This window comes from Myzus persicae, unplaced genomic scaffold (assembly GCF_001856785.1).
Source record: "Myzus persicae strain clone G006 unplaced genomic scaffold, MPER_G0061.0, whole genome shotgun sequence".
Lineage (NCBI taxonomy): Eukaryota > Metazoa > Arthropoda > Insecta > Hemiptera > Aphididae > Myzus > Myzus persicae.
Window position 1 is genome coordinate 96,904 of NW_019104477.1, and position 13,285 is coordinate 110,188.

At 26.2% G+C, this 13,285-nt stretch overlaps 2 protein-coding genes across 2 annotated transcripts; both read right to left on the reverse strand.

Annotated features, from left to right (window-relative positions):
* Nucleotides 1–3: 3 nt before the first annotated feature.
* Nucleotides 4–13,120, reverse strand: LOC111042446 (symplekin). The gene is made up of 17 exons (XM_022327063.1): nucleotides 12,946–13,120; nucleotides 12,677–12,873; nucleotides 12,384–12,617; nucleotides 12,158–12,313; nucleotides 11,936–12,084; nucleotides 11,725–11,879; nucleotides 11,420–11,653; nucleotides 8,951–9,365; nucleotides 8,666–8,873; nucleotides 8,406–8,592; nucleotides 7,063–7,304; nucleotides 6,803–6,981; nucleotides 1,658–1,818; nucleotides 1,459–1,582; nucleotides 1,020–1,384; nucleotides 827–955; nucleotides 4–231 (listed from the first exon to the last, which is right to left on the reverse strand). Exons 1-17 carry the CDS (start codon nucleotides 12,979–12,981, stop codon nucleotides 133–135), a joined length of 3,270 nt encoding a protein of 1,089 aa, XP_022182755.1. The 5' UTR covers nucleotides 12,982–13,120; the 3' UTR covers nucleotides 4–132.
* Nucleotides 2,071–3,637, reverse strand: LOC111042450 (GATA zinc finger domain-containing protein 1-like). Its single transcript, XM_022327073.1, has 2 exons — nucleotides 3,172–3,637; nucleotides 2,071–3,082 (listed from the first exon to the last, which is right to left on the reverse strand). Exons 1-2 carry the CDS (start codon nucleotides 3,511–3,513, stop codon nucleotides 3,062–3,064), a joined length of 363 nt encoding a protein of 120 aa, XP_022182765.1. The 5' UTR covers nucleotides 3,514–3,637; the 3' UTR covers nucleotides 2,071–3,061.
* Nucleotides 13,121–13,285: the final 165 nt, after the last annotated feature.

The following is a 13,285-nucleotide window of genomic DNA, read 5'->3' on the forward strand; positions in this document are numbered from 1 at the left end:
AAATGTATTAAACTAAAAGTTTATTCAATTAGTTTCAATATAACACTTGATTGAATTAGTTGAAATTATTTTAAAATAAAGTACAAATACATGGGACATAGCAATAATGTTATGAATTAGTAGGTAATACAACTATATTCCATTAATTGAATCTTCATCACAATCACCTGGAGGCCTAAGCTCGTCTTCTTTCAAATTAGATATCTTTTCAGGTGATTGTTTTTCTTGTTTCTGTAAAAAATATTTTAAAAAAAATTAATGATAAAATTGTAAAAATAACTTCATTTTAACAATATGTAAACAACCATAGGTAATAAAGCCAACTAATGTGTGTTATTTATATTTTATATCATTAAAAAAAAAAGTAAATCCTGAACCTACCAAATTCAGTAAACTATAGTTTAAATTGGTAAAACATAAGTTTCTCATATTCTTTGGTGGTAGAATTCATATTTTGAATATACTATTACTTAAATGAGATATAAATATTAAGATTAAATTTATGTAGAGCACATTTTTTTTTTCTATGTTTAACTTTAATGTAGTTTTATGTCGTTTTTTAACCAGAATTTGAAACTAAAATCATTTTAAAAATACCTGTTTATGAGAAAAAAATATTTCATTCAAATATATTAAGTACCCATAACATAAACAGTGGGGGAGTGGGGTAAAAAAATGGCCAAATTAAAAATAGAAAACCTATGGCTTATATACTCTTAATATTTTAATATTTATAGTTGGATCCATAGTATTCATAGTCTCTAATATATATATTATTAAAGTTTGGCAACAACTATATCAAAACAAATTATTTTAATTTACTTACAGACACTAAAACATGTTGATTATTTGTATTGCTTACAGGTTCACATTTCACTTTTAAATTTTGATACATTGGTACTTCCATTTTTTTTCCAAATATAACATCCATAATCGCTTGGCGAATGTGTGAACGCTTAAAAAATTAAAAATCATTTTAGTTTTAAAAATGTATTTTTAATTAATTGATTAACACTTACCTGTACTTCAGTAAAACTAAGTACATGATCTAATAATGATTTTCTCATTTCTGGACATTGAAATAAGACATCTTCCAGCTGTTCTGGTGGCAATTGTAGTAACACCTGAAAACTATTAGGTTTTGTCTTCTGACAACACTTTATGAATCCTTCCCATTGTTTCTTTTGGTGCCATACTTTTTTTAGTATAAGTCTCTGGAGTATATTCATTATAAAAGCAATCAAACGGGGAAAAGTTGTCAGGGATTGTATAACTGTACGCATCAATAAAGTTGGTAATGGATTTACATCCATTAAATTCTGCATGACAATTGCCAATATCTCTTGTGTGAATATGGTTTTTTCCGCAAAACACAATGATGTAGCTATCAAAATAAATGATAATATAATTATATTTAAATTAGTACAAAAAGTATAAGCCGTTCTAAATTTTTATTACCTTTAATAATGTATTTGAGGTCATTAGGGTCTGAATCCATTGTGTGTAATGCAATCAAAAGCTCAGCTGGACTGACAGGAGGATTTGAATTTGAATAGTTAATGGCCAGAATTCTATTGAAAACCTAGTTAAAAAAATATATTTAATTGTATTAATCAATAAATACATTTTTGTAACTAAATGTATTTGTAAACCATACCTCTTTTACAACATTGGGATTTAATTTTATTAGTTGAGGTAAAGCATTCAAAATATATTTCTTATCTAAACCAGATATTATTGGTACCAAGAAACGTACTTCAACTATCTGATTTTCATATAATTTTTTAACTCTTGATACTAACTCTGTTGATGGAATTTCTAAGAGAAACATAAAATATAGATTTAATAATTATAAAATCTTATATCTAAAAGTGTATCGATAATTTATTATTATAACAATCTTGGAAATTTATAAATTCTAATGGTTATTTTACAGCAAGTATTTAAGTATTACAGAAAACCAACATTTTAAACATATATTAAACTATTAAAGTATGTTTTATATTATGTATGTAACAAATTAATTGCTTTATTTTGGACATTTATAAATTTGTACATATATATTAAATAATTACATTTATGTATTTATAATTTATTAAAAAAACAATATTATATACAGCAATTAGAGAAGTAAATTGAGAAATAGAGCATATGACATTAAAATATTTAGGTAGCTTCAGGAATAGCGGTGACCGCGGTTATACCAGTTGGCAAAATTAAGAGAATAAAATCATAATAAAAATATTATTCAACAAGTTTGAGATTAGAACATATAAGAGTGTGAATTATTATATTATATTGATACTTTATAATGTAGTATATATGTATGTACATATTGGTAAAATTAATAAAAAGAATACTTTAAAACTTAGGTATCACTTAAGATTTAATAATTATATTTATATATGTAATCAAAATATTTTATTTTTCATAATATTAGTAAGACAGTAAGTATACGGTATACTTAATATAATAGTATGAAAGCTGAATCTATTTATGCATAACTATGCATAATATTTTAACCTAACCTAACCTGACTTAAATATTAATATCATAATGTACATTTATTTATTTCTATATTTATTAAATTTCTATACAAATGACAAAGATACGAAAAATAATACTACAGATTTACCGAATACATATGCAAAGTACTAAAAATAAATATACAATGATTTCTTAAAATTATGTTTTAACATAGCTAATTTTTAACAAATTATAAAATATGTTTTAGAAATTCATAAATAGATAATAGTGTGAATTACATTTGAAACAAACATGGTTTTATTACAATTACGTACCTACATTAATTGTATATTAATAAGACATTTTATTGTTTCATCCAAGATAGGAACACATCATCAATGATAATTTTGGCTTACAAATTACAATAGGTATATTATAAAATAATTAATATAATTATTTTATTCACTTGTTAAGTAGCCGCCTCACTTTGCTTTTGGACTTAGGTCCGTCGTCTTCATCAGATTCTGCATATCTTTCTGCATGTGATACAATATGTGTATTAACCAGGTAATCAGTACCAATGTGTTTTTTATACTCAAATAGGTTTGGAACACTCCTAACAAATGTAAGGCAATGTATAGGTACTAATCTACTATCAATATAAACATGTACAAAATCATTAGGTTTGAAAGTGTCATAATGCACCTTTTTTGATTCATCGGTGACTCCAATGTTTGCTTTAGGTGCCAACCACATGATTTTTGCTCGTTTTTCACATAATTCATTTTCATGTAACTTAATAATTTGTGCATAAAAGATTTTGTTTGATTTTGATCCACTCAAAGATACGATATCACCTATAGTCCAAAGTTGATTCATAAATCGAAACTGTTCAGTCTTGCGTAAAGTGTACGGACAGCGAAAAGTATACAATTCAGATGGAGAAGGAATTGGATTTGCTTGTGATAACCAGCCTTCAAGTTGTCTATGTGATACTAATATTCCAATAGGATTTGAAGGTGAATCTTCTTCGCTTGACGAATACATAATATCAACCAACACTCAATGGTGTGGTTTATATTATAATTAGAACATCAATTGTTAATAAATCAACCAATTTGATTAATAATTAATTTTAATTTTAATAAAACTAGTTAAACACTTAACACATAAAACATTAAAATATATATTATATAGTAGTAAAAAATAGATGGAATAAGAAAAAACGAAATAATGTTATGTAATATAATTATACATTAACAAATAGGTAATTGATAACAAAATAGTTTTGTAAGCGCTATCTAGTTTAAAATTGTTTTTATACAATAATTTAATTGTTCTAGAAAGTGGCCGTTCACCTTGATCAATGTATACAATATGAGGTACATCAAAGGTGTAAAAGGTGTCTAAATTTAAACTGAGACGTAATGTAGACATAGATAATAAAGAATGGATAGGCTATTGCTATATTAACCAAATAGAGGGAATGGGGAAGAGAGAAAGACACATTTTATCAATGCCTCTCATTCTAGCAAAGGTCTTATCATAAATTATATTTTGTGATTATCCACGGACTAAGTTATTATTATAGTATGGACTGGAAACGAAAGTCTAATCACCGGGCCGCTTAAGGCCTGGAGAAGGCTTGTGTGGGGTGAAATGGGGCAAGTGAGACACGAGCTCTATCTATGTTTATAATGTATGAGAACCATCTACTTTATGAATTTTCCCTCCAATGTATGAATATGATTGTAATTTATTATTTATATACGTGTTTATTATTCATCACATTTGGCTTGTTTTTATGACTTACTAGTTATTTCATATTAACATTCATTTTAATTTTTCTATACCGACTTTCAGAGTTGCATAATGGCACCAAAACGCAAAATACGTAAGTGTTCAATAAATGAATGTGAAAGTCGTAAAGATCATACAAATGTCAAATGTTACCCTATTCAAAGTATACGATAGTAACAAAGTAGCTTGGAAATCAGCAGTATATAATACAATAAACCAATTAAAACCATTAGAATACATTTATTCTAAACACTTTTCGCCCGATGACGTTATCACCAAGTATTCACAAACACCATCTGATGTAATTATGCCAAAGGTAAATTAAAATATATAATATAAGCACAAAGCTAATGGGTGATATAGTAGATACGTATACGCATCTTGTTTTCAATAAAATAAAGTGTAATAATTTAAGTATATGGTTTTAATTTTTATACGTGATTCAAATACCTAATAGAATGTCAGTACTTTATGTTTCATTTTCTTTTATAAGGGATATGAAACAAGAAAATCATTCAAATTGAGAAAAGGAGCTATTCCATTTGTATATGATCAAACAAATATCATTCAACCCATGACAAAATAGATTTATTTTGTCATGATTCAACCCTTACCAACAGCTGAGTCATTTAGATAAGAACTTTTTCCATCAAAAGTGATATTAAGATTTTAATTGTTTTATTTTATTTTATTTTTACTACCTATATAATATCGTCCATGATATTTTAAGGCTTCCGCAGTGATTTTAAAAAGAAATATTGATTCTATTTATCCTACTGTAACAGATAAACTGTATAAACAAATTTGTTTAGTGGATTTACAAGTAATAATTATTATAATAACAAGTAAATAAGACTTTAATAACCTTGATTGATTTACTTATTGTGAGGAATAGTATATTTAATGTATATTATATGTATTTTAATTTAAATTATTTATAGGCATTATTTTTCAATGTGCAACTTCTTTACTGACTTAACTTAGATATCTTAGTCCGTGTTATTATCATTGCAGGACGCATAGATAATAGATATTGGAAATTATAAATTATAATAACAACATAAATACAATAAATACATATCTTCTTATTATATAAACTGCAAATGTTGACGCGGCTCGTTGGCAAATAATAAATAAAGTGAAATAAGTAATATTATTATTATATCCTAATTCTGTTATCTATTTATGTTGAGACCGCTATAACCTCAAAATATTTTTTTATTCATTCCCATATCCCATATGATAAGCACAAATGGCCTATCCATTCTTATTATCTATGCCCTAAGGGTTTGAATGCATTTATAAAGGAAAGGTCCCTATAGAGTGCCTTGATAGAGCCTCTATCAAGGCACTCTAGGTCCCTACACACTGCAGCGGTAGCGGTGGCGGTGGCGGTAAAGTGAGTCCGGACATAATTTACTGGCACCGCCAAGACTAAAGAATTTTACCGCTACCGCTGCAGCGTGGGGACCTTAAAACATAAAACTAACCTAAAATTTAAGTCTTAATTCTAAAAAAAATTATTTAAAATTATTTTTAACTTTAATTCTATCAAAACTCGAAACAAATTTCGAGGAAAAATTCAGTGTTAGATCAGTGGCTTGGGTCATAAAATATAATATACTCTTATGTAAAAAACCAAAAAAAATGTTGAATAAGCATTGTTTTTTAGTTTTTGAAAAAATTTAAAATTCGAAATGGTTGTAAAATACTAACAAGACATACACTTCCATAGCACTTTGCTAGATTTTGTGTAAAACCATAAAAATAAACAAATGGTATAAGTCCCAATCCTTGGTTATAATCTTTACTATTATTAAATATTAATTATTATTTATTAAAGTTCATTAGTTTATGGTTGCGTATTTGTATCAGAATGTAAATGTTCATTGTTCACTATTTTTGAGACTAGAATTAAAACCGAGTTACCATTAAACCATTACATGATGTGTTTCTTATATAGGTACATATACTTGGTAGGTAGGTAACATTTCACCTACAACTTACAAATTAAACTATATTTAACTCTACATGACATGGTAAAGTGGAAACACAGCTTTAAACTATCATAAAAATAAGTCTCCTCCCCAATAATCTTACTAAATTTCTAGCCTATGGCCAAAGTGTGACAATTAATTTGAAAATGTTGGACACAATAAAATAGTTTTCTTTAAAGTTAAAAGCTTATAAAAAATGTTCACTAAGTTATAGTGAATAAAGTGAAGTATTGTTTATATAAGAATATTTTATAAAATATATAACAATACAAACTATGTGTATTAAAAGTATTAAGTTCGTTATTTAAATTTAAATTTAAGTTTATTTTTTGTTTAATCACTTTGTTATACATTTATAACATATTCTTAGATACATCAATGGAAGAATCAATTATCAAATAGTCAGCAGATCAAATAATCTAGCCATTTAGTTTTTAAGATTATTAATTTTTTATTAAAAATAAAAAAATGATTATCTAAACACATTTTATTACATATTATTTTGTAGTGTTCCTTTAAAAATAAAAATATCCACTCACCTTTTTCAGTAATAGTATGCAAAACTCTGGTAATCATTGCTTCAGACCCTTTTGGTATATCTTCGAGAAGTCTAAACATTTCAACTGAATTCATTGGCATATTTTGAATGGGTTGTGGTAAAAGTTTTATAATTGAACGTTTTACTTCTCCTTGAGAGTTAGAAAATACAGCTGCTAATCTAATGCATTATATATAAATATATTATACAAATATACATACATGCATAAACCAAATATTGAATTAAGTATAAAAATCATACTCATGAATTAGTTCATAATTATCTGCCATTAACATGAAATATAGGTATAAGCAAGCTGTAGTTGAGTCTTCATCCCACACATCAGATTTGACCAATCGACCTGTCTCATGACCAAAAAGTACATCAGGGGGTATTTGTAATCTTAAGAATCCCAAGTAAAAAGTAGCATATTCTTCAATAATATTTTTCAAATCTTTATTTTTATACAATTTACTGATGAAATTCAATGCAATCTCTCGAAGCTAAAAATATTTAACACAATTCAATTGGTTAACAAAGATATTAAGCTTTTTTTATAAGTATATACATATTTTAATACAAATAAATTTTTTTCAATAATTATAAGTAAAATAAATGATAAATTATTATACTGTGTGAACTATACAGTTTAATATTGTTTTTGAAAATCTGAAATTTGACATTTTTGCCTCCTAATAAAGTTGAAATTTGCTTACTTGTGGTTGCCGAGCCATTTTGCGAATGACCAAGTTAACTGTACTTATTTTCACTGATAATATTTAATGGTTTACATAGACAAAAATCATAACATTTTTATAGATGTAAATCATAAATGAACTATAGTATTTAATTAACCGTAAGAAAAGATTTTAATAGTATAGAGCAATTTAAAATAAGCAAAGAAATATAAGTACTTGTTTTTTATCTCCCCACTGCCATACTAAATAAAATGAATTACCTTGGTATCTAGTGACCCTTCATCGAACTTATAATAGTATTTTTTATATACCATTACAAAACTTTCAAATAAAAGTAAATAATGATAACAAAATGTTTACAATTCAGCAGTATAGTAAATAACTAATACTTCAAAATTATACATAAATAAATACAAAAATATAAGGCAATTTCCCAAAAACCTTTAAATGTCATACATTTTATTTGTTCTAACGGTATGTTTTTGTTGTAAAAATGGATTGCCAGCATTAAAATATGTTGCGGAAAATAACTCATTAAAATAATTTTTAACAATATTTTATAATTATTAACACTTTTAAAACGTATATAGGACAAATTAAAATCGATGCAAAAGTCAAAAACTTCAAAGAACTCAAAGAAAAGGCGAGGAATCGGTTAGAATGGAGAATTGGAGTTGTAAACCAACCTTTGGGTTGATAAAAAAAAAAAAAAAAAACACTTAAAATAATAAGTTAAAAATGTAAATATTGAAATTTTAGAGACTGTGTTAGTGGCGGGATGCTACATTTTATACAGCTAGGTGCCTGGTTAGTATATGTATATTGATGTCTCATTATAATATATTTTTATCAACATTTAATTATTAAATACAATATTAAAATATTAAGCGTGTTTTAATACATTACTTTATCATTCTTATGTGAAGTGAAGAAAAGAAGTGCATTTAAATACACTAATTGTCTTGGAGGACGTTTAGTAACCAATTCATTGAGAATGAATAGACCGAATGCATGATCACCACAAATTTCTTTCAAAATATCTACAGCATCATCAGTAATAAATGGACTTTCAAAATAAAAAGTGGTTATAGCACTATAAATTTTAAACAAGAATTAAAATCAAAAGTATATATCAAAATTATATTTTAATTAAAAATCCAATTTACTCTTCTTTTTCTTTGGGATCTCCAATAACCAATGCACCTCTGATTAATGCACATAAAACAGTATTGTAATTTTGTTCCGAAGTTAAAGTATTTCTGAATGCTGTTGGCACTTTAATAAATCCTTGAATTACACTATACTCCTCATACAACCACGATAAGCATAAATTCATATTTTTAGGGATATCCAAATTTATATAGTCGAGTATAACTAAACAAAGAATGAATAAACATTAGACTAGGTTTGTAATTATTTGTTCGACAAAATTCATTAATAAGTATACTTACTGTTGCGATAATCATCACTACACATAACTGCCACTTTAGTTATAGCTTTAATGTGAACTTCTTTAAACTGTTTTGACAAAACAATTTCACTAGTATCTAAAACTCTAAGTAAAGCATCAGTAGATAGATCTTCAGCTTCAGTAGGATCAATATGACAGTTATTCATATTTAATTCTGCTGGTTGAGCTAAAAGTATATCTTCTTCCTCCATTTTTACAATTTCTTCTTTTACTCCTTCTAATGATTCATCATCATTTTGGGTTATGTACTTCAGATCAGGAATAAAAATATCTGATCCACATATTTGAGTAGCTAATAATTTTGCAACATGTTTAATGTGGCTATCAGTACCAGCTGCAGCTATAGGAGTATAATTTGTTATAAAAGCTGAAGGCATTTTTGATGGTAATTTTGGCTGTAAATTAAAATATAAATAACTCGTATATTAAAATAAAAAAAATCATAAGTCAATTTTTTATTAGGACCACCCATGTTTATCTTTATATTATGCAGTTAATCAAATTCTAATGTTTTGAAAATTGTTGATGTACATAAATACAATATTTTCAAATCCTAATATTCCTATGGCATGTTAAGATTGTCTTGTGGTGATACTAATGTTGTCTTCATTATTTATTTATAAAATATTTGAATATTCAATAAGTTATTATTCTAAAGGAACAACAATTCAGGCAATTTTTATGGCAAATTGATTTATAGACGTGTTATATTGGAATTAAATGATGAACCACTGCATAAAAAAAAACGATTCTGAGAGGATATAGTATGTCAAGTCTCTATTTCTAAGGATGTTTTCTAATTTATGTATATGACTTTTGGTAATTTAATATTTTCTTTTAGTAATAAGGTAAATTGCATTAATTTTTGATAAATACATCTAAAAAACTCCTCAAAATATTATTTTAATAATCCTTAAACTAGTAAAATATGCTTTTTTTACTTCCAACAGTTTAAAAATGTGAACACAAATTACAAGAAGAAAGTAGAAACATAATTATGTGTAATACTACATTATGTTAAGAGGGCGCTATACCCCCATGTATTGTCTCTGTCTTATAAATGTACTACATAGCAAAAATAGTTGTGCACTCAAGGTAGTGGAGAAAACACAGAAATACCCAGGATTTTTTAAGCGAACCTGATTTTTGATAAAATTTCGATTTCGGTGCAACTCTTAAACAAATGACCGTAGACACTAAATGTTGATACTAGCATTTTTCTAAACCATAACATTTTATGTAACACCAAATTTTTAAAAATATTTTTACTCATCTTGGGCTGTTAACTGACATTTTCAGTTTTTTTTTTTTTGCAAATGTCAATTCGTTGGGTTAAAAAGCTTGAAAAATGAGTGTAAGGTACCTAATGTGATATTACAACAGTAATCAAAAAATATTAAAAATACATAGGCACAATTTTTTTTATAGGCATTAAAGTAACCAAGAATAGTAATATTTAAGTTAATTTGTTGTAATTAAAAAATATTATATTGGGTACTTGAATCTTCTAAAGTATATTATTAAATACAAATATGATAATATTAATTCAACCTACCACCCAGTGGCTATAGTAGTAATAGTAATATAAATAAAATGTAAAATATCCTTGTCTAACAAACAGTCCCCAGTCGGTATCGTTTTTTATATACAATGATATTTTATTATTGAATTCAAACTTAACACCATCTATTGCAGTGACCCACTTGTAACCTACTGTACAGCAAAGTTATATCCACTTAACCACTTTTTAATTTTCAATTTTGAAATATGTTTTTTCTATGGCGAAAAAGTAAATTACAACTCGAAAAATAAAAAATAATAAATTTTCTTTTGAACGATAATACAATATACTCTGAATATAAAATATAGGCTGAAGTATTCTCTAATCTTTAAAACAGGCACTACTATGCAAAATACATATTTTAATGAATTCTGTAATAGAAAAGCAATCCACATTTTTCATCTCTGTTGAGTTGAAAAACTAAAAATCCACTCTCTATAATTCACCATCATTTGTTATAAAATTATATCATATATTATTGTTATTAACTAAGTCAATACTGAAATATAGTATTAAAGTGTGTAAAAGGCTTAAATGTGTCTAAATATTTTTTTAATTTAATTGTGCGTAGAAAATAATATTATACAAATGGCAAAAAGTTTCAAGTATTCAAAATTAATATTTCTTGAATTACAACATAACTATGATTGTTTAAGAAAAGTTGCAACTAGATCTAATTGGCTACCAGAAACCAGAAGTTTAAGATAGAATTATTTTTTCTGATTTAAAATTAGATAATTTATCATTGATAACAAACAAAATAAAACCCCCATAAAATTAACATTTATTTCTCCGCTCAGAATCTGAAATGTAGTGAGCATAGATCTGAACTTAAGAAATGAGTTATTAGTATGAATATATGATCTTAATACAATTATATATATTTACCATGAATGTCATAATAAGGTTTGTGATGGATTCTGGAGATAATTTTTCAAGTACCCAAGCTTTAATTGTATTAATATGTTGATCTGGTGGTGTACCTTCAGTACATCTCTTTTTTTCAGGAATGTCATCTTTATCTGGTTTTTTATCTTCTTTGTCATCATTTTTACGTTTTAAGGACCTTAATAACTTTTTACTATCTTCATTTTTTGACAAAACCTGAAGTGCTTTCATAATCTTGAAATAAAACAGAATAATATAATATACAACTTTAAATAAATATATCATAAACATATTTGTATAACTACTTCTTGATTGGAAGCACCAATGTCTAATAATAGTCTTCCGATAGTTTGTTGATGTTCAGTTGAAGCAGGGAGACGCAATAAACTTAATAATTGTAATTTTAGATTTTTCTGAACAGAGGTTGATTGACTCAGAGTTAAAGAATTTGGTATATTTTCTAAAAAAAAATAATTTTAATTTGTCTAATAATGATTTTTAAATGATATTTCTTACTGGTTAATGTTTCTAATGTAGTTACAACTTTTTCAATAAATGACACACGGAATTTGGCAATTAATGTTAATGATCCCATGCAAGTCATTAAATTTGCACAACCTACATTACCAGAATGACAAAATCTTGATAGAAGATCAAACAATACCCTAATATTCAAAATCATAGTCAATATAATATAATATTATTTTATGTAGTAATATATAATTGTATAATAAATACTTTGCTTCATCTTCAAGTCTTCTACGGCGGGTAACTTTAAGAGTTAAAGGTATATCTTCAAGAGACATATCATTCTCACGATCAACACCACCTTCACCTTTGTATGTTTGTACAAGTATTACCGTTTCCATAAATTTAATTACTTGAGTACGAATACTAAAAAAAAATATTTAAATTGGGTTATTCCTATTAGTTGAGGAAAAAAATAACAAGAATTCTTAAATACCCTTCATTATCATTGTCAATCATATTAATTACATGCGATTTCAAATTTGATAAATCTTGCCATACATTTGAAAGATCAGAACTAGGTAAATCGATCATTGATATCCATTGTAATCCGGCTCTGTATACATTGCTAGCTGCTTGCACCACTCTTTTTTGAACAACAAGTGATCGATCTTTCAGTAACATTAATAAATTTGGCAATGTGACACATACATTTGACTTTTCTTTATTACTGAAAAAAAAATTACTCATTAAATACCTTTAACAGTAGAAGCTATCAAATCAAATTACCAGCATTCTTCTATAAACGCTACAACAAATTTTCTTATTGTTGAACTATGATCATTTTGATACGCAATTACATCATTAATAAATTGTGTTAAAATTTTTGGTTCTTGATACAACAATACTTCTTTAACCTTAAGTAGTAAATCAAGTTTAGTGTGTTCATCAGGAGCCACAGCAGCTTCATTTAAAATACTGGTCACCTAAACAGAATAAAATATGGACAATGATGAATACTATTTCCTTTAGAATTAGAATAGTATTCCTTAGTTAACCTGCTCAGTTGGGCTTTGACTAACTTCTACACGCATTTTTTTTTCTTATTAATTTTCAGTATCTAGTTTCAGGAGACTTCAAGCATTGGAAATTGAAAAAAGGCATGAATATTAAATACTAAATAGTAAATTGTTATTACTAATTCATACAAAACTAGAATTATGAATTATGATTAACTATCTTAATTCTTAATTCGTGATACATAATAAAAATGATGATTAAAGAATAAGAAATAAATAATAATTGTTATTTACAAAGTGCGTTGATGGCTTATTGGTTTAATGGTTTGATACCTCAGCCGCTTAGCCAATGGTTTTCGTTATCTATTATCAGTGTTAT